Genomic DNA, 24,584 nt, shown 5'->3' with positions numbered 1-24,584 from the left:
GATGGATGGATGGATGGATGAAAGAACGGGTGGCTGGATAACTGGATGGGTGGATGAGTGGTTGGATAGATGGATAGATGGATGGATGGAAGAATGGGTGTCTGGATAAATGGATGGATGAATACATGGATGGATGGATGGATGGACAGATGGATGGATGAAAGAACGGGTGGCTGGATAACTGGATGGGTGGATGAGTGGTTGGATAGATGGATAGATGGATGGGTGGATGGATGGATGGATGGATGGAAGGAAGGAATTAAGAATGGGTGTCTGGACAAATGGATGGGTGGACGAATGGATGGGTGGATGGATGAAGGGGTACCTACATGAAACTTTGGACAGAAGGGTGGATAGATGGATGAAAGGCTGAAGGGATGGATAGATGGAGAAAAAAAGAAGCCAACTTTTCCACAAGGAACTTCTTTTGTGGACACTCTGCTCTCCAAGCTCCAATGAAACAATTTATTACCAAAGCATAATGGGGCCAATAGTAGCAGGAAGGGTGCCCGCTGAGGGGGCTGGCTCACCTCCTACCATGAGCTGGGGGTCTTCTCTGTCCACACCGCAGGGGCTGGTGGGAGATGATGGCTGGAAGGGTGGGATCGTCGAAAGGAGGAATTCACATTGTCTGGAGCCTAACTGCCGGGTTCCCTGACGCTAATCAAGACAGATTCATAGTGTTGCTTAAAAAAGCAGCAGGCAGGCACATTCAAGGGATCTTTCTAGAAGTGTATCTGTGATACTACAGCAGGCCTTGAGTCACATTTCTTGTTTGGGTTTTTTTCTATTTCAAACCCTGAGTCAAAAGTTCTGGAAGAAAATAAAAACGGCTGTTAGTGTCCTAGTCATTTAAGGGGTACCCATTAACCCCCTATCGGCACTTTCTAGAGACTGGCAATACTACCGTGAACAAGAACCTTTGTTGGACTTATGGTTTGGGAGAGGGGATACACACGTTACAAATTAACTTCCCTCCGGAAGAGGACTGGGCCATGTGTAAAAGAGGTGAGGTGATGAGAGGGGGTGGGGAAGTGCCTCACTGGGGCCGTGAGGGAAGGCCCAGGTCTGAGCACTGATGATGAGAAGGAGCCAGTCATTCAAGAATGAAGTGGGGGGCACCTGAGTGGCTCAGTTGGTTAAGCCTCCAACTTCAGCTGAGGCCACAATCTTACAGTTCATGAGTTCGAGCCCCATGTTGGGCTTTGCCTGATAGTGTGGAGGCTGCTTCTGATTCTCTCCCTCTCCCTCTGATCCTCCCCAACCTCAAAAAGATGAAGGGAAAAAGTGTTCCAGACTGTGAGAATAGCAAGTGCAAAGGTCCTGAGGTGGGATCGAGCTTGGCCTGGATTAGAATCTGAGGGGAGGACAGTGTGGCTGGCACAGAGTAGACTGGGAGGGGAGGTGTGAGGAGGAGGGGGTTCAGCCAGGCGGGCCAAGGCAAGGAGCTGCCATTAAGCAAGAGACGAAATCTTCAAATTATTCCAAGGTCACCAGGCTCTTTGATTAGCATCTCCTTATCAAGTTCCTAAGTAGACAAACTGCCACTTACTATTTCAGACCCAAACCATAATGATCCTGAAAGGAGCTGTTAAGTTTCCAGTTGTTTTTTTTTCTAATGTTTTATTTATTTTTGAGAGGAAGAGAGACAGATTGTGAGCAGGGGAGGGGCAGAGAGAGAGAGGGAGTCACAGAATCCGAAGCAGGCTCCAGGCTCTGAGCTGTTAGCACAGAGCCCGACATGGGGCTCGAACCCACAAACCGTGAGATCATGACCCGAGCTGAAGTTGGGTGCTCAACCAACTGAGCCACCCAGACGCCCAAGGTTTCTAATTTTAAAATCTCCATCGCACTGGGTGGACAGGGAGGCACCGCAGGACAGGCCAGCACAATGGGAAGACTGAGGCTCCGAGGGTAAATACGGGTGGAGTCTGTGTGCCTGTCCAGCAAGGGCTGGAAGGAACGCACACAGAAGCCAGGCAGCTGGGCCCTGACTATGACAAGGGACCGCCCCGTCGACCACCTCCGGGGGGATCCCGGGAGAAGGGCGGAGGTGGAGACCTGAAGGAGACCCGAGTAGGGCTTTGTGCTGACAGCGCGGAGCCTGCTTGGGATTCTCTCTCTCCCTCTCTCCCTGCCCCTCCCCCTCTCTCCCTGCCCCTCCCCCATTTAAACGCTCTCTATCTGTTAAAATAAATAAATAAACTTTAAAAAATAAAGAGTATGCTTGCAATCGCAACGGAAACATAGTGTGTCCATAAGCAAGGTCACGCATATTCTGTGCTGACAGGGAAGGGCCGTGAGATAGACCGAGAAGTGAAGGGCAAAGTGCATCACTGGGAACAGAGCCAGCAGTCTTGTGATGGGGGCGGGAGGAGCCATCCCATAGGAAAGTGGAGGCTACAGGTGGACGGAGAAAGGGATAGACAGACATAGGGATGAAGAAAGAGACAGAAAAAGATGGAGAGATGATGACATCTTGACTCTGCTTTCCCAGCCTTGAGCCCAGTCATGCCTAAAAGCTTCCCCCTTGGGATTTTCTAGCTACAAGAACCAATCGATCCCTCTTTTCCTTCAAGCCAAATTGAGTCAGGTTCAGGTTCCTGCTGTGTGCGATTCCCCGAGGGCTGGATGGTTTGAGAAAGCTGTGGAAAAATCCAGCATCTAACTGGGAGGTCGGCCCTGGAGGAAACCCTAAATGGCATCTGGGAAGCCGGGCTGGTGGAGGTGAGGGAGGGTTAAGACTCACAAACTCCGCCTTCTAGAACCCACCTATGTTACCATCTGGAGGTCCAGGGGATCGTAGGCGGACATCCGCAGGTCCTGCAGCAGGGCTTCTAGATTGTTCCTCAGCATGGTGTAGGGCGGCCTCTCATCGTACTTCAGGGCCATCACCACCTGCAGGTACTCCTTCAGGGTCTCTGCAGTGATGACACCCCCCACCACAGGAGAGACCTGAGAGGGGTCCCCAACCCCGAGTCCCCGCCACAGTGCCATTTGCTCAGTGCTTCCTCTGTGCCTGCAACTGCCTAAGGCACTTAAATTAAAAAAGATTTTTTTCTGGGTGGGGGGGCACCTGGGTGGCTCAGTCGGCTAAGCGACTGACTTTGGCTCACGTCCGGTCTCATGCACGGTTAGTGAGTTCAAGCCCTGCATCAGGCTCTGTGCTGATGGCTCACAGCCTAGAGCCTGCTTCAGATTCTGTGTCTCCCTCTGTCTCTGCCCCTCTGCTGCTTGAGCTCTGTCTCTCTCTCTCTCAAAAATAAATAAAAGCATTTAAAAAATGAGCCCTGGGGCGCCTGGGTGGCTTAGTCGGTTAAGTGTCCGACTTTCGCTTAGGTCATGATCTCGCGGTTCGTGGGTTCGAGCCCCGCGTCGGGCTCTGTGCTGACTGCCAGCTCAGAGCCTGGAGCCTGTTCCAGTCTGTGACTCCCTCTCTCTTTGACCCTCCCCTGCTTACGCTGTCTCTCTCTCTCTCTCTCCTAGAAATAAATAAATAACATTAAAAAAAAAATGAGCCCTTACAGAGCTGGAGGGGACAAACAATCCATTCTTTCAGCCTCATGTTTAGAGGGCAACGTAGAAGTTCTACAGAAGCAACACTAGAATCTCCAGTAACGGGGACTGGCCATGAACATGATGGTGCAGAGGGCACCTGGCTGGCTAAGGGGCTGAGAGTCAGGCTGGATTTTGGCTCAGGTCATGATCCCAGAGTTATGGGACTGAGCCCTGTGTTGGGCTTCACGCTGCACGTGGAGCCTACTTAAGGTTCTCTCTCCCTGTCCCTCTGCCCCTCTCCCCCACTGGTGGACTCTTTCTCTCTCTAAAAATAAAAATAAATAAAATAAAACAAAAAAAGGCTGTGGTGGATCTAGGAGTAAGGACACAGAAAAGCCAATGTTAATTAATGAAAAAAGCAAGATGCTGGGGCACGTGGGTGGCTCGGTTCACTAAGCATGGGACTCTTAGTTTTGGCTCAGGTCATGATCTCATGGTTTGTGGGACTGAGCCCCACGTCGAGCTCTGCTTGGGATTTTCTCTCTCTCTCTCAAAATAAATAAATAAACTTAAAAAAAAAAAAAGGCAAGGTATTGACCAGAATGTACATAAGGCAAGATTATTTTCATTAAAAAAAAAAAAAAAATGACAGTTTTGTAAAAGCAACTGCTCTACGAAACCAGCCCAGGTGTGCAGGCCCTTACGGACGCTTGCTCTGTAGGAGAGCGCGGCTGCAGCAGACTGCGGAGGCCGCTTCTCCTCCCGCCTCCGCGTGGTGCCCCTCTGCCATGTCCGCTGCCTCTCCCATCTCGAGGTGGAGGTACCTGCCCCCGGTGGCGTCTGGGCTGGCGTTGGGGCTCGCTTGAATGTGGCGGACTCATGTCCCGGACCCCTGTGCTTTGCGGCGTCTGTCCATGGCCTCTTGGGAAGCTGCCCTAAACGGTGCCGCGCTGATCGCCGGACGGGAGACAGGAGCCCTTGAACTCGAGCCGCCCCAGTTGAGCCACAGCCGGGCAGCAGCGGCACGAATTCCCCTCCCCCGCTCACCCCTCAGACCAAGAGAAGCCCCACCTGGCTGAACCCGGCCCACACTCTTGTCCTTAACAAATCTTCATAGAGAAATACAATATCGTGTGTGTGGTTGTGTGTGTGTGTGTGTGTGTGTGTGTGTGTGTTATTACTTTTATGCAGAGACACTTCTGAATTTTGTTTTTCTGGAACGGGTATGTACACACACGCAGTTTGGAAAACTCGAAGGAAGAAAGGTGTGTGAGAGGGACAATCCCAGAACCGACCAGGGGGCCTGTTTCACCCAACTGTTCCCTCCCCCTTCAGGACATACCTGAGGGACTGATCCAGCGACTGCACTGTCCCACGAGGCCTTTCGGGTTGTCAAGGAACCTGCCAGAACACAGAGGCATGCAAGACGTCTTTTAGGGAGGGGAGAGCAAACTTTTTTTTTAAAGTTTATTATTTACTTTGAGAGAGAGAGAAAGACAGAGAGAGGAAGCAGAGAAAGGACAGACAGCGGGAGAGGGAATCCCAGGCAGGCTCCGTAAGGTCGGCGCAGAGCCTGATGCGGGGCCTGAACTCACGAACCATGAGAGCATGACCTGAGCTGAGATCGAGGGTGGGGCACTTAACTGACTGAGCCGCCTGGGCTCCCCAGGAGAGCACATTTTTAAAACAATGTCTAGGGGCACCTGGTTGGCCCAGTCAGTTAAGCATCTGACCCTAGATTTTGGCTCAGGTCACGATCTTGTGGTTCGTGAGTTCAAGCCCCACATCAGGCTCTGCACTGGCAATGTGGAGCCTGCTTAGGGTTCTCTCTCTCCTCTCTCTCTCTCTCTCTCTCACACACACACACACACACACAATGTGTGTGCCCCTCCCCAACTCACTAAGTAAATAAACTTTAAAATAAACAAATAAATAAAACAGAATGTCTAGTAGATGTACAGTGGATTCTTGTTAATTGTGGTACTTACGGCCTGTAGTGTGGCCTCAAGTACGGAATTAGTGAATTCTAAACCATGCTTTTAGGGGAAACGTAGCATCAGTTTCCTGAGAGGTTCTGGTTACATTTTCATAAACTGATCACTACTTTTGTATTAGGTGTGCTTGTGCTTAAGATACCATATTTGGGGTACCTGGGTGGTTCAGTCGGTTAAGTGACCGACTTTGGCTCAGGTCATGATCACGCAATTGGTGGGTCTGAGCTCCGTGTCGGGCTCTGTGCTGACAGCTCAGATCCTGGAGCCTGTTTCAGATTCTGTGTCTCCCCCTCTCTCTGACCCTCCCCTGCTCATGTTCTGTCTTTCTCTATCTTTCAAAAATAAATAAACATTTAAAAAAAAGATCCATATTTAATATAATGTTGATTTAATCACACTGAGCTCAGAGCAAAATCCTCAACAAAAACATCTGGAGAGGTGCCTGGGTGGCTCAGTCGGTTAAGCATTCGATTTCAGCTCAGGTCATGATCTCATGGTTCGTGGGTTCGAGCCCTGCGTCGGGCTCTGTGCTGACAGCTCAGAGCCTGGAGCCTGCTTTGGATTCTGTATCTCCCTCTCTCTCTCTGACCCTCCCCTGCTCATGCTGCCTCTCTCTCAGAAATAAATAAAACATTAAAAAAAATTAAAAATGAAAACATCTGGAAAATGGGCATTAAACAGACTCCACGAAGGACCCTGTTTACCCTGTGAGATCTGAAACAAGAGGCAGAGCATTGCCTTGTTTGATCTCAGCTGGGACTGTGTGCAGCAGGTGACTCTAAATCTCTGCTCTGTGTGTGTGAGAGAAAGGCGTGGGGAGCACTGTGGGTGATTCTGGGGTTACACACACCGTTTAGTGGGCAGGTGAATTCACAAATACGGAATCTGTGATGAACAAGGACTATCCTTCTTTGCATAAACACACACACACGTCCCCTTGGGCTACTCAAGAGAACCAGAAACGCATCCAATTCCAGGGCGCCTGGGTGGCTCAGTCGGTTAAGCATCTGACTCTTGGTTTAGGCTCAGGTCATGATCTCACAGTTTGTGGGATCAAGACCCATGTCGGGCTCTGCTTGATTCTTTCTCTCTCTCCCTCTCTCTCTGCCCCTCTCCTGCTTGTGTGCGCATGTGCCCCCGCTCTCTCAAAATAAATAAACACTGAAAAAAAAAAAAAAGAAATTCATCCACTTCCTTGCTCCATCCTCACTTGGACCACCGACCTGACTCCCCACTATCCACCCAGTGCCTGGTGGTGCCATCCTTGCCTGCCCCAACCACAGCCCGTAGAGCCCCAAGCTCCACCCTCCTGTTCCCCAACCCTCATGCACCACCCCCCTTCTGGCCCATTTCAGGCCTTATCCTCCCTCCTTGGACCTCAGCTTCCTCCCCAGCTTCCTGCACATTCCCCACATAGCCCTTCCCCAGCAGACTCTGCCCCTTCCTGCTCACAGCCCTCAGGGGAGTCCCCAGGGCCCTGGGGGAAAGCCCGTAGCGCACACAAGGCTGCCAGCCCCTCTGGCCTGGTCTCTCTGGCTTCCTTCCTCCCTCCCATTTCATGCCCCAGCCGCACCACGCCGCTTCTAGTTGGCAAACTAGGTCAGGCATCCATCACACCTCCTGGCATCAGCACATACTGCTTCCTCTGCCCTGACAGCCTTCTCCTATCTTGACCCCTGGCCATGACCGCTCTCCCTTTCGGACACTGCTTGACGGCTGGTCTCCTAGAAGCCTCCCCATGATCCCACTGGACAGAGAAAACAGATCTCTCCCGACTGCCTGAGTGCTCTGTGCACAGTCCACCGATGCCCCAAGGCACTTTCAGGACATGGCAAGGGCCGGGTCTGACCTTCATCTCTCCTGGCATCTCACTATGTGTGTGATGGCACCAAAGGTCTGTGCCCCTAGGATGTATGGGCGACTCTGCCACTGGGTGTCAGTGTCCCTGGGGCGTCCCTGCCCAGCCCGCAGCCTTAAGAGCAGGGAACAAATTCGACCAGTGCCTGTGCTTTCCCAGAAGGGGACTTGCACACCATAAAGTCTTCAGGAATCAAAATGCCTGTCCTTTTTCTTTCACTCATTTATTCCATCCTGAACTAGAATGTAAGAAAAGTGAATAAATGTTGAATGAATGGGAAAAGGCCATGCACACAGGTAGGGCTCCCTAGAGGCCGGTACGTTCCAAAAATGTGCACGTGGCAACATCGCCCCCTCCTGGCCCTTTTTGTTACTGCCTCAAGTCACAGGACTGGGGCGGGGTGGCGCTCTATGCTGAGCACCCCCCGCCCCCACGATGATTCTTGATGTTTCAGACCTTCCCTCTGTGGTTGTGGTTAGGATCCCGGGCTCGGGAATGAACTGTTCTCATACTTATATCCCGGTTATTAAAATTATTACTAGGACCTATTTATTTAAAAATGTTTATTTTGAGGAGAGAGCTAGCGCGAGCACGAGCACACAAGCAAGGGAGGAGCAGAGAGATATGGAGAGAGAGAATCCTAAGTTTGCAGAGCCCAACACGGGGCTCAATCCCACAAATTGTGAGATTGTGACCTGAGCTGAAATCAAGAGTCAGAAGCTCAACCAACTGAGCCGTCCAGGCGTCCCTAGGACCTACTTTATTTGCTCTCCACAGACCGGGTAAGTGCACAGCCTTCTAGAGAAGCACGTCCTACTCCCTGATTATCTCTTGTGAAGGGGAAGGCGGCAGAGGTGTGAAAAGGGGGGTAAGGGCTCTTCTCGGGAATTAGAGGAAGTCGTGGAAGGAGGATGCAACCCAGTGGAGCCTCAATGGGCGAGTTCACTGGTGACAAGGGGTGCACTCAGCAGATTCACATCTGGGTCTGCAGCATTTCCCAGCCCAGGAACTGGCATATAATATCCATATATAATCGCCATCAGGAGACAGGTTCTGAATGAATGAATGTTATGTGTGTGCCCTCCTTTCTGGCTAGAAATCTTGCCTCCCCTTTGCCTGCCCGGGAAGGCCCCCTGCTCTGTTCAGACGGGGTCAGGCATCTCTTGGGTAAAGGCACCCAGCGGCCTGAGGCCGAGTAACGTGCCTCCCTCTGCTCCCACAATGCTCCTGGGGCTGCCTCCACCTGCTTCCTGCCCGTGTGCTCTCCTCCCACCTGGGAACCCTCCACGGCTGGGGCCGCGTCTGCCTGACCTGTCTGTCCACGCGGACGCCTAGGCCTGGGAATGAAGGCTCATGTATTCTTTCCTTATTCACTCATTCATTCCATAACTATTTCCTGAGCGCTCACAATGTGTAAAGGGCCATGCTGTGAGCAACACAGTGACGAAGGGAGCTGGTGTGGCCCCTGTCCTTGCAGAAATTTGACTGAAGGTGGCACCATGGAGAGTCTCTAGCTGTCGTCCACTGTCACTTCTCCCCTTTAAGGGCAAGATCCCAAGGGGACAGTGGCCCGAGGCTGCAGACGTTTCCCAGCCCCACTGCAGCTTGCGGTGGCCATGTGACCAAGAGATGCATGTCATTCCCAGTCCTGCCCTTTAAGAGCAGTGAGAGACGGCGACAGCAGCGTTGGCACCAGAGAAGGCTGGACACAGGCTGAAGGGCGCGAAGGGAAGTAATCTTCCTTGTCCGAACTGTCCTGTTGCGGCATCTCCTTGTAAGAGCAGCTCCGCCTTGCCTTTAACACGACAGAAGTGCGTGAAGGAGCTGTTCACAGGCTTCCGCCACACTCAACGCCTTGGCAGTTGGGTCATATGCTCCTACCAGCCGTGTTACTAAATTCGGCGACTTGTTTTCACCTGGCTTCATTTCAAGAATGGAGAGCTGCCAGGAAACTCGAAAGTAAGGGCAAAAATAAACTCCAAGAAAAGAGGGCAATGGGCTCACGTTCTGGTGGGTTCTGAGGCTGCCTTCTGACACAGAGGCTGCCTGTGAAAGACCCAGAGCCAGGGGCCTCTCTTTCTCTGTCTCTCTCTCCTCCTTCAGAGACATCAAGGGCATATCAGCACCAAAGCGAGGCATCGTCCTTGCCTCACTGCCCTTCTGGAATGGATTCACTTGTCACCATTGCCATGAGAACGGCCCTGGCCATTAAATCTAAAGGAGCAGTGAGTGCCCAGAGCCACACCCAGGACTCTGACCCAAGGGCCCCAACTAGTCTGGACTGTGACATGTTGTGTGCTTTACTCGTTGATCTCTCGTCTCCGCCACTAGGATGTAAGGTCCCTAAAAGCAGGAACATTTGTCTCAGTTATTCCTGTGTCGCCAGGGACTAGAGCAGAGTGTGGGGCAAAGACCGGTGCTCAGGAAGTCTCTGTTGAGGGGCACCTGGGTGACTCAGTCGGCTGAGTGTCCAGCTTTGGCTCAGGTCATGATCCTGTGGTTCGTGGGTTCAAGCTCTACATCGGGTTCTGTGCTGTCAGTGTGGAACCTGCTTCGGATCCTGTCTCCCTCTCTCTCTGCCCCTCCCTCACTTGCTCTCTCTCTCTCGCTCTCTCTTAAAAAGGAATAGACCTTAAACAAATTATAATAAATATCTGTTGAGTGAAGGAAGGCTGCACCCATGGCCCAACATTCCATCCTTTTACATGGCTTTAAGGTCAAAGAAACTTCTCTGGAGTCGAGTGGCCTGGGTGTGAGCCTAAGCACCTCTACTTAGCAGCGGTGTGACCAGGGTTGATTATCTGAGCTCTCTGTGCCTCAGTCTGGGAGAGCTCACCTAAGTTGTTCTGAGGATGACACAGGGAAGCACTGGGCACAGAGACTGGCATAGATAAGGGTTATGATAAACATTCGCCTCGAACAGAGGTCACTAGGTAGGAGCAGGCCAATGTGACAGGGGCAGATCCCTTCCGTTGAGCCTGCACAAGCAGGAAGCCTGATGCAGTGGGGGTGACAAGCCCCCCCCGCCCCGAGTGTTTAAGTAGAAACCTGAAGGAAGATGAGATTCAGGGCGTGGTACCCTTTGTGCCAATCAAATGCACACCCAACAGTGGCATCATGTATTTTTCAAGGATACAGATACATCCAGACAAATTCACAAGGAGTATTAGGAGGCAGTGCACTAGCGACGTAGCTCAAGTTGAAAAACATAGCAGTAAGTGAAAGAAAGCAAGAAATAGAAATTCAGAGCTCAGTACCATTTATGCAAATGAAATACACTCGTCATACATTGTTCAAAGTCACAGACTTATCAACATGAACATACTGAAAAGCAGTAGTCAGAGGCAGTAAGCTCAGTGCACATGTGACGATGCGGTTAAAATCGAAGAACACAGTGCTGAGTGAAAAACGCCAGAAACAGATGAGACTTAGAGCAGAATACCATTTATGCAAGTCAAACACACACAGGACCACCACCATCACGCAAGTTTTAGGAAACAAATACAGTTAAGCAACATCAGTAGAACTTATAGTAAGTATTGCTGAGTGGGTTGTCCATGGTTGAGAAAAGATGGAGGATACAAAAGGGAAAAAATAGACCGAGAGAGAGGCTCGACGTGAACCAGTAACAGCACATTAAGAACTGAGAGGCACAAAGGACTCAGTGCCGTTCCCTAGAGTTCTCCCTCTTTCCACTAGGCACACTTACCCTGGGTAATCTCATTCTCTCCCAGGGCTTCTGCTAACAACTTCTGAGATAGCAACGACATCTGAATCTCTGTTTACACTTCACTCCTGCCCTTCAGACATGGATGGCCAAGCAATCTCCTAGACGGACCCTCCAGGAGGACTCCTAGGCAACTCTCACCACCCCCAGTCTATCTATACCAGATCTTGAATCGCTACCTCTGGACCAGCAGGACTTCCCAAGGTCCAGCTGTCTACTGTCCTTGGTGCTGAAGACCAAAGGGCCTGTGCTCACTTTGCTCTGAGCCCAGCTGCCCGCTGTCCGTGGTACTGAATCCCACCTAGCCACGCCCCACGCCCGCTGTCTTAGGTGCTGAAACTTAGAGCCCCACTTCCCGCAGCATCCTGCTACGCTCCTCGCTGTCCTTGGTGCTGAAGACCAAAGTGCCTGTGCTCCCTTTCCTCCAAGCCAAGCTGCCCGCTGTCCTCGGTACTGAATCTCACACAGCCGAATTTCCCGCTGCATCCAGCGACTACTGCTCCTGCCTCTGCGTGCTATGCTTGGTGCTGAATGTCCAAACCAGAACTCTCAGGATCTGGTGGTTTTACAGCAGAGGGCAGGGAAAGGAGGTATGGACACTGGTGACCGGTGTCACTAGACGCTGAAGTAGAGTCCAGACCTAACTGCTTAAGTTTTCCATTTGCCTGTGAAGGTATGAATGAGTCATGGTGTCCCGTACACAGTGAACATTTTCTATAGGTCAGGCTCTGTGCTGACTGCTGTGTAGCTGACTCCCCTGAATCCTTCCACAGGCCCTGTGGTAGGTGTTAATAAGATCTCATCCCATGGAGAGCACCGAGGCTTGTGGAGGTTAGGCTGCCCACCCTACATCCTGCAATGGTGAGGCTGGGTTTCACCCCAGGCAGCATGGCTCCAGAGCCCACGCTGCTGTGTGCTAGAATGACCACAGGACATGCCTGAGAGCTGCAGAGGCCTTGGCTCTGTGGGACGTTGCCTCCCCCTCCTTTTTGTTCCCTGGTGGGTTCTGAGCTTCTGTCCCACCTGCGGGGGTTCCAGGCCACTGCTGGGTTCTGCTGACCCCTAGACTCACTTCTGTTTCAGCTTCATGATCTCCTCAGTGTTGGGAAGGCAGTTTGTCCATGGCAGGAACCCATAGAGCCACTTTAGCAAACAGTAGCCCAGGGTCTGGAGGTCGCTGCGGCGGGAGGGCCCTGGGGAGGGAGGGCAAGAGGCAGCAGCTCAGTCCAAATGCTCTACCATGACAGGTCCACCCGCTTCCTTTACCTCTTTCACTCAACCCTGCACTCATGGACTCAACCATCCAAGAACACGAGCTTTCGTCTGTTCATTCACTTTTCGTTTGCCAGCTCTTGCGCTGTCACGAGTCTCTCAATTACTCTCGTTCACTCTCTCAGTCACCCCTACCATCCCCACTCTCACTAGCTTACTCCCTCATCTTCTTGTCTTTCAGTCATTCACTGAGTCCTCAGCTCTGTGTACCAGGCCCCATTACACATTCTTAAATCCCAGACAAGAGTTTGGTTGGGTCCCAGCCCTTGACAGTCTAATGTGGACACAGTACAGTGTGGGATTACCTGAGCTACAGGGGAGGCAGGACAGGGTGAGAAGGAGCCCAGAAGAATGGGCATTGAACCCAGCCTCAATAAAGAAGGATAACAGAAGCTGTCTGATTTACTTTTCTTATGCTGCCTAAATTACATGATTTAGACAATAATTCATGTAAACACTGAGAGTTGACTATACCAGACCTGCTACTTGACGCTGGAGGCATAGGGACCACCCCTTTCTTAGGGGAGGTCAGTCTGGTGGGAGGGTACAGACAGGCACGCGGATGGCCGTGACATCAAGGGATTTGGAAAAGAGAGACTGAGACCTCCTCAAGGAATCGTCTCCTCCAAGTACTCTCTTCTTACTTATTCTGTACACTTTCCTTGGATAATCTCATTCCTTTCCCAGGGCTTCAGCTGACAGCTCCTGGCATACTGCTGATATCTGGGTCTCTGTCCAGACTTACTCCTGAGCTCGAGGAGTAGAGAGCCAGTTGCCTCCTTGACAGCCTCTCCTGAGTGACTCTTGGGCAACTCTCATGTTCTAAATCTAAACCAAATCTTGAATCTGAACCTCTGAAACTGGGGCTTCCTTGTGCCCAGCTCCTTGCTGCTGTCCTTGGTGCTGAATGGCTGCCCTACAACTCCCTGATGCAACCCATCCATGGTTCTGAATCCCCATCATGGCTCCCTTAGTGGGATTCCTGTGTCTGGCCACCTGCTGTCCATGGCTGTGAAAACCTAGAGCTGTCCTTATATGAGAAGTGTATCTCCATGGTCCCGAATCCCTTCTCTGGACCCTTACCACATCCTTTGTGCAGGTCAAGGCTAATGAACTCAAGGTCCCCCTCATGTGGGCTCCTGCTGCCTTCCACATAGGCCACGTGTTTGCCGCCAGGGGCATAGCGGAAGGTGAAGCCGTAGCCTCCCAGCATCACCTGTGTGGACATGGGGAGAAGCCATTCAGTTTGGAGGTTAGGAGCCTGGATTCTAGAGTTGGAGATTTCAATCATGGGTGCAATCTGACACAAGTGAATACCAAACAGTACAGAAGGGTGTGAAATGAAAAGAACCCAAACCGACCATCCCCAGCCCCCAACCCACTGCTCAGAAGTAACCACTAATAATCATTCCTTATGCATCGCTTCAAATAGCTTTCTTTGAACAGCCAATAAACACACATGGATGCAGAGGAGGCTCTAGTTTCCCACAAAAGGATGACACTAGACCTCTCGTTAGGCACCTAGGTTTTTACATTTTTTTAAAAGTGGGCTTCGGGGCGCCTGGGTGGCTTAGTTGGTTGAGCGTCCNCACCTGGGTGGCTTAGTCGGTTAAGCATCCGACTTTCGCTTAGGTCGTGATCTCGCGGTTCGTGGGTTCGAGCCCCGCGTCGGGCTCTGTGCTGACTGCCAGCTCAGAGCCTGGAGCCTTTTTCAGTCTGCGACTCCCTCTCTCTCTGACCCTCCCCTGCTCACACTGTCTCTCTCTCTGTCTCCTAGAAATAAATAAAACATTAAAAAAAAAAAAAGTGGGCTTCACACCCAGCACAGAGCCCAATATGGTGGTTGAACTCACAACCCTGAGATCAAGACCTGAGACTCAACAGTGAGACATTTAACTGACTGAGCCACCCTAACCAGGCGCCACCCCCCCCAACAGCTTTTTGCATTTTAAAGTTTATTTTGAGAGAGAGAGAGAGAGATAGAGCACGACTAGGAGAAGGGCAGAGAGAGAGGGAGACACAGAATCCAAAGCAGGCTCCAGGCTCTGAGCTGTCAGCCCAGAACCCAATGCGGGGATCGAACTGACGAATTGTGAGATCATGACCTGAGCCAAAGTCAGATACTTAACCGACAGAGCCAACCAGGCAACCTGCTTTTTGCATTTTTTTAAAAATTTTTTTAATGTTTTATTTATTTCTAGCAGGGAGAGAGAGAGAGAGACAGTGTGAGCAGGGGAGGGTCAGAGAGAGAGGGAGTCACAGACTCTGAAACAGGCTCCAGGCTCTGAGCTGGCAGTTAGCACAGAGCCTGATGCAGGGCTCGAACCCACGAACTGCGAGACCATGACCTAAGCAAAAGTCGGACGCTTAACTGACTAAGCCACCCAGGCGCCCCTGCTTTTTGCATTTTAATAGTGGTTCCAGGTATTAAAATCTGGAGCCAGATAGATCTTGTTCAGCCATGCCTGAAGCCAGTGAATTCTGGATTTTTCCACTCAATGGGCCAATAATTTGCAACACCCCTTAAACATTTTCTTTTTAAAGCCAAGTTAAATCATGTTTCTGTCCTTTGCAACTAAAAACGTAATTCAAATTTACTTTAAAAGGTTTTTTAATAAGTACTCCTACTCAGAGTGTATACTTAAGGTTTTCCCTCTTGACTATTACAATCAGTGCTGTCAGAAACATTTTGTACATATACCTTTGCAGAGTCCTAAGTATACTTTGCAAAGTTCCTTAGAGAGGAACTGGTGGATCAGAAAAACATACGCATTTAAAATTTTGACTGCTATATCCAAACTGCCTTCCAGAAAGGTTGGCCAATTCCCACTTTCAACAGGATATAAAGAATTTCTGTTTCCTTATATCCTTACCAACAACAGATATCACTCTTTTAAGTTTTGCCTACTCCTAAAATAGGATGTTTAAATTTTCATTTCTATGATTACTGACATTATTTAGGGAGGTTGAGTCTCTTTTCGCATATTTAACTAACCTATGGATTTCTTTTTCTATAAACCACCTTTCCTATCTTATCACTGTTCTACTAAGTTGCTTATCTCTTCTTATTTATCCAAAAGAGCCCTTTACATGTGATGGACAAGTCTTTATCTGCAATAAGCACTGTGAAATACAGGGATGTTTTGAGACACAGGAGACCCTGAGCCCAGAGAGCCCCTAGGGTGGAGGGGACCCAGTTATTACCTGGCTCAGGTCCTCTGGATTAACAAAGATGTTCTCAGCTGTCACGTTTCCATGGACATATTCATTCTCATGGAGGAACTCCAGGGCATCCAGCTGGGGGAAGAAAGACAGCATCTCCATGAGGGGCTTGACTAACACCAAGGGGCTCTGCGGCAAAGCCCGGTGAAGGAATCTCCCCTCTTGGGCCCAGGGTCAGATGGCGCTACTTGTGGTTGGAAGGGGGAAGGCTGTTTCAGCCTAATTCTGAGTGAAGCGTTAGGAAGCCCTCTCTGCCGACACACACAAGCATGTCTTCTTATTTAAGTTTTTAATTTTTTTTTAGTAGTCTCTATACCCAGCGTGGGGCTTGAACTCACAACCCCGAGATCAAGAGCTGTGTGCTCCACTGATTGAGCCGGCCAGGCACCCCGCAATTTGTATTTATATCCAGCTTTGACTTCTCTACTGAACTCTATAGACTCACACACTGAACTGCCTGGGTGGTCATTACATCCTGAGTGCATCCCCAAGCCCACCTTGAGCCCAAGGCTTACCTGTCCACTAGTTTCTGCCTGTTCGGCAAACTCTTCTCCTCAGGCCCTGTCCTCTCATGCTGACCTCACCTGGTCTCCATCTCGCCCCACCAGTCCATTCCCACAAGGGCCACAGGGCCTTTCTGCACTCAGAGCTGACCCTGCCCCTCCCTTGCTCATGATCTTCCCATGGCTCCCTAGTGCTCTCAGGACACCTCGGTGTTCTGAATGATCTGGTCGCTGCCGACCTCTCCACATCAAGCCTGCCTTACTCACCCCTTTCCCCTACACATGTCACAACTGAAGACACCCTGAGCATGATGACCTTCAGGACTTACTTAATATGTCACTCCCTGGCCACTTCCCTCTCTCCTGCAATTTACATTGGGTCATCTGTTCCTCTATCATAGCAGAGGGACATTTCTATTCAGAGGACGTTTGCAGCTTGTGAAAGTGTTTACTTTAAGATCATCCACTCCCACTAGTCATAACAACCAAGTCTGCACTACTCCCAGCCCCAGGGACAGTATCCGACACCCAGCAGGGACCTGATAAATATTTAACAAAAGGATGGATGGATGGATGGATGAATCAGTGAATGAATAAACAAATGCCTTATGCTCTCTCTGCTATATAAGCCTATGCTCAAGTTATCCTTGGCCTGGAATATTCTCTCTCCATGAATCTCCACTCCCACTCCACCTGGCACCTTGTTATTTCCCACTCGTGGCTTCCACTAGGAAGCCCCACTGAGTCCCTCATTTTGAGGCCAGGGCCCCTTCTTCCAACTCCCACCTGGGAATGCTCATCACTCTGGTTCTAATGGTCTAGAGCCCCCCCCCCGTGCCTGTCAAGCGCTAGCCCCCAGTGTCCAGCAGAGGGAGACACAGGCTGAATGTGCAAATGAACAAGCCGACTGGTAGTCTAGGGCCCAGTGTGCCATCCCCTGGACGGGAGCCAGCGACATGTAGGTACATACCAGCCGGCAGGCCATCTGGAACACAGACCTCACCGACATTACATGCTTTGGGCTGTCATCCAGGGCCGACTGAAGGCTCCTCCCCAGGACGGGAAACACCAAGAACCTGGAAGACAGGAGTAGCCCAGGAGGCGGGAGAGATGACCAGGGCAGGGGGCAGAATCTAGGCCACCAAGGAGGGACTGTGGCTGGGTGGCCACAAGTTCCATTCACGGGTAAGATCAAGGGCTCCTGATTGGTAGGGCATCAGTCTGGTTCAGAGCTGGGGAGAAAGAAGCAGCTGACTGGCCAATGGCTCCAGGGTCCCAGTCATGCCCGGTTGCGTGCCAGGGAGAGGAAGAACGGGAGCAGCGAGGTGGCTGGCACGTGAAATGACTCACCTGTACTTGTTCTGGTGAATGCCAAAGCCGACGCAGGTGGGGATGGCCAGGAGGGGCATCGAGTTCAGTTTCTTCCACTTGGTCACTGTGGGAGGCAAGGAATTGAGAGGTCAGAGCCCACCTGACCCTGGGCCCACAGCCCGTTCTCAGAGCAGAAGCAGGCAGTGCCCAGGCCCAGACCGGACCCTCAGCGCTCCCGGTCAGCGATGCCACCTCTGCGTGTGGGCGACGGCAGGGTGGGGATAGGGTGGGCATCGCTGACCTTGGGGTGTCATCTGTGTCTGCAGGTGATGGGGTGAACGAGGCAGAAAGCACAAACAAATCTGGAGTGGAAGGGATAAGAACAGAGTAACCTCAGGGTTCACATGGGTGACTAGTAAGATGTCTGCCCATCTTCCAGGATCTCAGGGGAAGGCACAGACCCAGTGATGTCTCAGTGGGTGACCAAAGCTCAGTGACTGGCTGGCCGGGGAGAAACAGCCCTGAGCTGGAGTGTTGGCCAACTTTTGTGGTGTAAACCCTTCCCCCCGTGGCCAATTTCAGGCCACCGATCTGGCGTCATGGAACGTGTGGCTGCAAGAGACGCCGGCACATCACCACACAGCGTTTTCACCATGCAGATGCAATGGCTGCAAACAACCCAAAGAGTATGGATAATAGAAAACGTAGGCAAATAATTACGAAGTGATGAGTTTTGAGGATCTGAATATTTATTACTGTTCTTAGTACAATTTAGCCGATTGTAAGCTGATGTAATTAATTTTAAGTAATGACTATGTTTAGCAACTGGCCTGTGGTACTCCTGGTAATTTAACACTAGGTTCTCCGGCCCACGCTGTCTGTCCTCTGAGGCCTGAGGGGTGACGGGACACAGCTGGGCCTTTCCCCACACCTTTGGGGGGAAGCTAGCTGTTCTGATCAGGAATTCCCAATTCGCTCCCCGTTGCCCATTTCCCTGCAGAATACCTTGCAAAGGCTTGGCCGCCCGTTGGAAGAAGTTCTGCTCGTTGAACAAGCGCCCATCCTTGGCATCCTAGTTGGGAATGGTGGGGGGGGGGGGGAGAAGGATGTCACAATGCAAACTCTTAGACAAGGGCTTCTAGTCATCACTGGGCATGTATCACTCCAGGTTAATGCCAGCACAACCATCATCGAATCCCTCACATCAGAACCAAATTCCCTAAAGTGCTGCATGTGAACATGTTATCTCCACTGCCCAGATTTCTTTCATGATGGGATCCACAAGTCTCCCTAGACATGTGGCCTTCAGCTAAAAACTACACTTCCCAGCCTCCTTTGCAGTAAGGAACGAGCATGTGACCAAGTTCTGGGCAGTAGGGATGTAAGCACAAGAGACGTGGGCAACTTTCAGGTTATGCCCTCAAAGGGCCGGGCAGGCTCTCCCTTTTCTCTTCTGTTCCAGTTGGCTGGAATGCAGAGGAGCTGGTGGGAGCTGGGGTAGCCATCTTGGCCCACGTGGAATTGAGGACATTGGAGCAACAAGAGAGAAAGTGGGTGCCCCTGTTCGTGGAGCCAGAGCCCCGGACTATTGCCCCAAATTTCTATATGACAGCAATAAAATATTATTTTTGCTTAAGCCATTATTAACATTGGATTATTTTTTTCCTTATGATTCAAACCAAATATTTTAATTAAACACAACTAGTACAGCTGGGTTCTTAAGAGACCAGGGTCTTCAGAGCACAGGGCTAAAGAGCCAGGTTCAAAGCTCAGCTCTGCCATTCATTTGATGTTTCTACAAAACACCTATCATGTGCTGAGTACTCTACTGGCACTGCGGATGCAGCAGTGAAGAAAGCAACTTGCATGCTGGTTGCCCCGGGCCAGGGACCAAGTGCCCATTTCCTCCCCTGTTACAATGGGGGACACAGTAAGCAGCTCACAGGGCTGCTTGTGGACTCTCAGCCCAGGGCTGGGCATGGAACAGGCTCCCAATGAGCAGGTGCTATTACTCCTCTGTGAGCTCCGGAGCCCTCGCCCTGAGCCACTCACACTGCCTCCGTCTAGGGCCAAGGGAGGGCACCTGGCCCGGCTGCCCCAGTGTTCTGGTGGGGGAGAGGGTGAGAAAATCTGAATAAACGAAGGGAAGTAAATAAAAGCCACCCGTAATCCCAGCTCGCGGGGAGGATGAGGCTCCTAACCAGGACAGTAGCCTTTCACCAGGCTCTTGCTTTGCGCTGGAGGACATGGCTCACCCACCTGGTTGCTCTCACTTTCTTGGTTTGTTTTTGCCCTTTTGACCCCCACTCAAGTGCATGTTTCCTGTACGCGAATGTTATGAGTGATTTCACGGACTCCTCCTCAGTGCAAGGACCCCATCTGACTGCTTCTCTGATGGAACCCAACATCCAGCACAGTGAAATACAGTGGATGCTCAATAAATACATGCTCTGAGGCAGACAGGTAGTGGGCGAGTGGGCCACACAATGTGGGTACTAGTGGCTCCACTGCAAAGGTGAGGAAACTCAGCCCCAGGAGGGAAGGCACTTGCCCAGACTGCGCAGCCTGACAGCACTGGAACCGGGGCTCCTCAGGGCGGACTTGACTGCAGCCTCCCAGACCCTCTGTGATAAAGAACCCAAGGCCAGAGGGACATGCACCCCACCCAAGGTCCCACTGCCCCCTGCAGGCCAAGGCGGAGCTCTCCTGCCCGTGCCAGCCCTCAGAGGGGGCTCAGAGGTCAGTGGTGCCCAAGCCCCAGGCCCCCACCTTGGCACCACCCCCCAGGGACACTCACTAGTTTAAGCGAGAATCTTTGTTTCTGGGGACTTGACTTGCAGGCGGAGGTGGAGACAGGCTCGGCTGTGGGTGGACAAAACGAGCAAGGTTATGAACGGCAGGGAAGGTGAGAGCCAGGGTCCTAAAACTTCCCAGTGAAGAACAAGCAGCACTTCCACTTGTCAAGTGCATTCTTGCCTTTCAAGACCTGTTCTTTCTTAGGTTTTGGAAAAAGGTTTTTTCCCTCCCTCTTCCTCTCTTTGATAATATTCAGCTGTACAAAAAGGGTTATTACCAAGCAAGCTGGACTTCTGTCCTTGGAAAGGCTTGCTTGCAAGGGTGGCCCATGGCTGGTGTCTGGGGAACTTGGATTTCAGGAGGGTTCCAGCATCGGTGAACCGGTAAGAGGGGCCCCTTGCACCCAAACTATTATGCTGAACACCTGCTTTCCTTCTGGGAGTCTAGAACATTGGTACGTTCCAGGCAGAGTGTGCCTAAGTGGCCAGCTCCCAATAACAACCTGGGGTGTGAGATGCCTGGGTGGCTCAGCTGGTTGAGTGTCTGACTTCAGCTCAGGTCATGATCTCGTGGTTTGTGAGTTCAAGCCCCACATTAGGCTCACTGCTGTCCGCGCAGAGCGCACTTGAGATCCTCTGTCTCTGTCCCTCCCTCCATCCCTCATGCGCTCTACCAAAATTAAATAAATATAAAGAACAACAACACTGGGTCCTGGGTCTCTGAAGAGCACCCCCGGTAGACCACACTACACACATGCTGTCACACTTCCTTGGGCGTCCTCTGGGAGCCCATGGGGAGGGGACTCTCAGAAGCTTGTGCTGGTCTCCCCCCAGATGTCACTCCGTGGGGCTTTCCCCTCCCTTGCCTGTGCTCTGTGTTTTTTGCTGAAATGCACAGTGGCCCACTATGTACTGAGGCCTATGGGCCCTCCTTGTGACTACCTGAGCCTGGCGGGGGGGGGTCCTGGGGACCCCCCCACGCACCAGATATTTGCATTTTTCTACACATGTGGGTGAGTACCATGGGTCATGAAAACTTGTCCCAGCCCCGTCCCCACCTGGGGGAACGCTGTCACAGGTGGACTTCTGCCCCTCAGAGCCCTCTGAGCTCCAACGCCGGGGCTGCCCAGATCCAACGGTTGATCCAGTCCTGCCAGGCCAACGCGGAACCGTGCTGAAAGACCATGGGACCAGCACCCACTTTCTTCCTCCTCTCTTCCTCATAAACATCCTGTCTGCTTATCCCATTCTGCTCAAGGACAAACTCCGTGCTAAGTGTGGGCTTTACATGCATGGTCTCCCTTTAATGCTCAGGGCAGCCCAGGGAAGGTCTACTCCAATGTTAGGATTACTGCCCTTGCTGCCATTGTTGTTAGCGCCCCCTGCAGGAGGAGAGGAGAGCTGAGGCTCAGAGAGGCCAAGAGACGCTACATGCCGGGCAATCAACTGTGGCTGCACAGGTACTCGACCTCTCTGGGCCTCCACTCCCACACCTGTGAAATAGGAGTGAAGCCCGTCCCCAGGACTGAACGCAAGGGCTCAGGTGGCCCAGCAGGAATGAGCACAGCAGCAGCTGACTGCACACCATACAGAGCCAGCCTCATCCTTAATATGCACCCATTCAGCTCTGGAGCCTGGCACCAAGCCAGGCTCACCACGAGCGCTCGGCATCACCTGGAGCCCATAAGCCAACATGCTGCTGTCCATCCCCAAGGCTCTCTGCGTCCTCCATCATTTCAAAGCCTTCCTACCCTTTGCTCAGCCAGGTTGGTGCTGTCCAAGCTGCTGAACTAAGGGAGGTGACAATTACCCAGAAGCCATCTTTGCTCTCAAGAACCTCCAGCCAGAGCAGAGTGGGAGCCCAGGGTTTACAGAACCCAGGGCCAAGGGTGACCTGAGCTGAGCCTAAGAGAGGGTAATGTGTGAAGGGCTCAGACTTCAGGGGAAAGTGGGGCCCTTTCCAGCTGCGAGAAGGGGGCTTGGGGAAATCACCAACGGGTGTCTGGAGCTGGCTGTGGCACCTCTCAGGCACGCTAACAGTGCCCGGCTCAGAGCACCCACATGGGTGGGTGACACATATGCACCCAATGCTCAGAAGCAGGCAGGGACAGCTGGTAATTCAAATGCGATCTCGTGCACTACTCTGCAGATTACGAGGGGCTTTTTCTCTTGATCTCCTCTAACTGGCCCTCATGCCAACAGCCTGCAGAACGGGCTTGGCAATTCCCATTATTGAGGGGAGCCAACAGGGGCCCAGAAAGGGCCGTGGGCTTGGCCACTGGCCCCAGGCTATCAACCCAGGGCTCCAGATTCAGGGACCTGGGGAGACACCTGCCTGATGCAAACCTGATACATGCGTGGAGAGTCTCCACATGCTCTAAATGCAGACAAGAGCATAGCAGGCAAGCAGGTGGAAGTCCCCGGCTGCCAGATGTTGAACCTGGAGCAAGGAAGCTGCTCTGGGATCCAGCATAACCAGAACTAACAGACTGAGCCGCTCAGGTGCCCCACAAGGGTTCTTATAAAGAAGGGGGTTAGGGAGGGTATGAGTAGACAAAGTGGGGGAAGGCATGGGGGTGATGGAAACAGACGAGGCTGATACATCTTGAAGCTGAAGGAAGGGCTGTGAGCCCGGGAACATGGGCACCTTTAGAAGCCTGAAAATGCAAGGAAACAGGACCCTCTCCACCCCCAGAGCCTCCAGAACACTCGTGAGACTCATTTTGGACTTCTGACCTCCACAGCTGTAAGAGAACAAAGGAGTGCTGTCTCGAGCCACTAAATTTATGGTAATTTGTTACAGTGGCCACAGGAAACTGACGCAAGCCCCAAACCTCAGTCCACAAGGGCGCAGACCCAGATGGCAGGCCTGGACTTGAACCTAGGCTGCTTCTCACAAGCAGAATGCTGTGTGCAGCTGCAGGGATTTATATGGTCACTCGATACTGGTTCTCCCAAACTGTTCCGGGGAGACGGGAAGGATGACATTAGAACTCAGGAACTGACAAAGGAAGAGGGTGCCCACTCACAGGGTTGTATGCATGAGGGAATAAGATGAGCCGATCCAAGGGTGCCAAACCTCAGTCCACAAGGGCGCAGACCCAGATGGCAGGCCTCGACTTGAACCTAGGCTGCTTCTCACAAGCAGAACGCTGTGTGCAGCTGCAGGGATTTATATGGTCACTCGATACTGGTTCTCCCAAATTGTTCCGGGGAGACGGGAAGGATGACATTAGAACTCAGGAACTGACAAAGGAAGAGGGTGCCTACTCACAGGGTTGTATGCATGAGGGAATAAGATGAGCCGATCCAAGGGTGCCTGGGTGGTTCAGTCAGTTGTGCATCTGAATTTGGCTCAGGTCATGATCTCATGGTTCATGAGTTCGAGCCCCACATTGGGCTCTCTGCTGTCAGCGCAGATCCCCAGTTTCAGATCCTCTGTCCTCTTCTCTCTCTGCCCCTCCCTCTCTCTCATATCTTACTGGTGTGATGAACTTAGGGGGTGGCCAGAGTGGGCTAAAACTGTCAGCAGCTGCTGTACTAAAAGTTGCAATTCTGGGGGCACCTGGGTGGCTCAGTCAGTTAAGCTTCTCACTCTTGATTTTGGCTCAGATCATGATCTCATGGTTCATGAGATCAAGCCTCGCGTCAGGCTCCTCTGTGCTGAGCATTGGAACCTGCTTGCGCATCTAGAAAATGGGGCAGTGCTGATGTCCATCGTGAGTTAGCAAGTACACAGCAAACACGCGTCCACGTGAAAACGTGTGCCCAGATGCTCACAGCAGCACTAGCCACCAAGCCCAAGCATGGAAACAATGCACACGTGCACTGACCCACAAAATGGAGAAACCGAATGTGATATATACACTCCTGGAATACTACTGGGCCATGCTACCATGCAGATGGACCTTGAAAACATCACACTGAGGGAAAGCAGACAGACACAAAAGGTCGTGACGGACTGTATCACTGCATTTATCAGAAACGTCCAGAACAGAGAAACCCAGAGAGACAGAGAACAGATTAGCGGTTGCCTGAGGCTGGGAAGAGGGGCGTGGGGAGTGAGTGCTTTGGTACAAGGCTTCCTTTAGGGGTGATGGGAATGTTCTTGAACTAGATACACACGATGGCTACACAGCACGATGAAGAGACTGCAACCCACTGAATAGCAGACTTTAAAATCGTCAATCATTTCGATGAAAGGCAACCTCATTTGACAAAATAACAACACCCCCCACCCCCCAAACCACATACAGCACTTGTAACTGGTGTGGCCTTGAATAGGCACTCAGTAAACGTCAGGTTGATTAATACTAAAAAGTACAGTACAGTTGTCGTTTTTCTTCATTGTAACAAAGTATCTGACTCTTTTTTAAATTTTTTTTGGAAAGAGAGTGCATGAGC

At 51.6% G+C, this 24,584-nt stretch overlaps 1 protein-coding gene across 7 annotated transcripts in view; it reads right to left on the bottom strand.

Annotated features, from left to right (window-relative positions):
• Nucleotides 1-439: 439 nt before the first annotated feature.
• Nucleotides 440-24,584, bottom strand: part of VRK3 (VRK serine/threonine kinase 3) — a 34,316-nt gene continuing 10,171 nt past the window's right edge. For all 7 annotated transcript variants that reach the window (XM_039247348.1, XM_039247339.1, XM_039247362.1 and 4 more), the window contains 10 exons: nt 20,183-20,247; nt 18,391-18,457; nt 17,425-17,509; nt 17,045-17,150; nt 15,554-15,646; nt 13,433-13,565; nt 12,150-12,270; nt 4,841-4,899; nt 2,773-2,921; nt 440-813 (listed from right to left, as the gene is read on the bottom strand). In XM_039247348.1, coding sequence (XP_039103279.1) covers nt 2,773-2,921; nt 4,841-4,899; nt 12,150-12,270; nt 13,433-13,565; nt 15,554-15,646; nt 17,045-17,150; nt 17,425-17,509; nt 18,391-18,457; nt 20,183-20,247 — 878 coding nt within the window. In that variant the 3' untranslated portion in view covers nt 440-813. The remainder of the gene's footprint in view (nt 814-2,772; nt 2,922-4,840; nt 4,900-12,149; nt 12,271-13,432; nt 13,566-15,553; nt 15,647-17,044; nt 17,151-17,424; nt 17,510-18,390; nt 18,458-20,182; nt 20,248-24,584) is intronic.

The sequence above is a fragment of the Hyaena hyaena genome, unplaced genomic scaffold (assembly GCF_003009895.1).
Source record: "Hyaena hyaena isolate Hyena2069 unplaced genomic scaffold, ASM300989v1 scaffold_9, whole genome shotgun sequence".
Taxonomy (NCBI): domain Eukaryota; kingdom Metazoa; phylum Chordata; class Mammalia; order Carnivora; family Hyaenidae; genus Hyaena; species Hyaena hyaena.
Note: the sequence above shows the minus strand (reverse complement) of the source record. Positions and strands in the feature narration are given on the sequence as shown.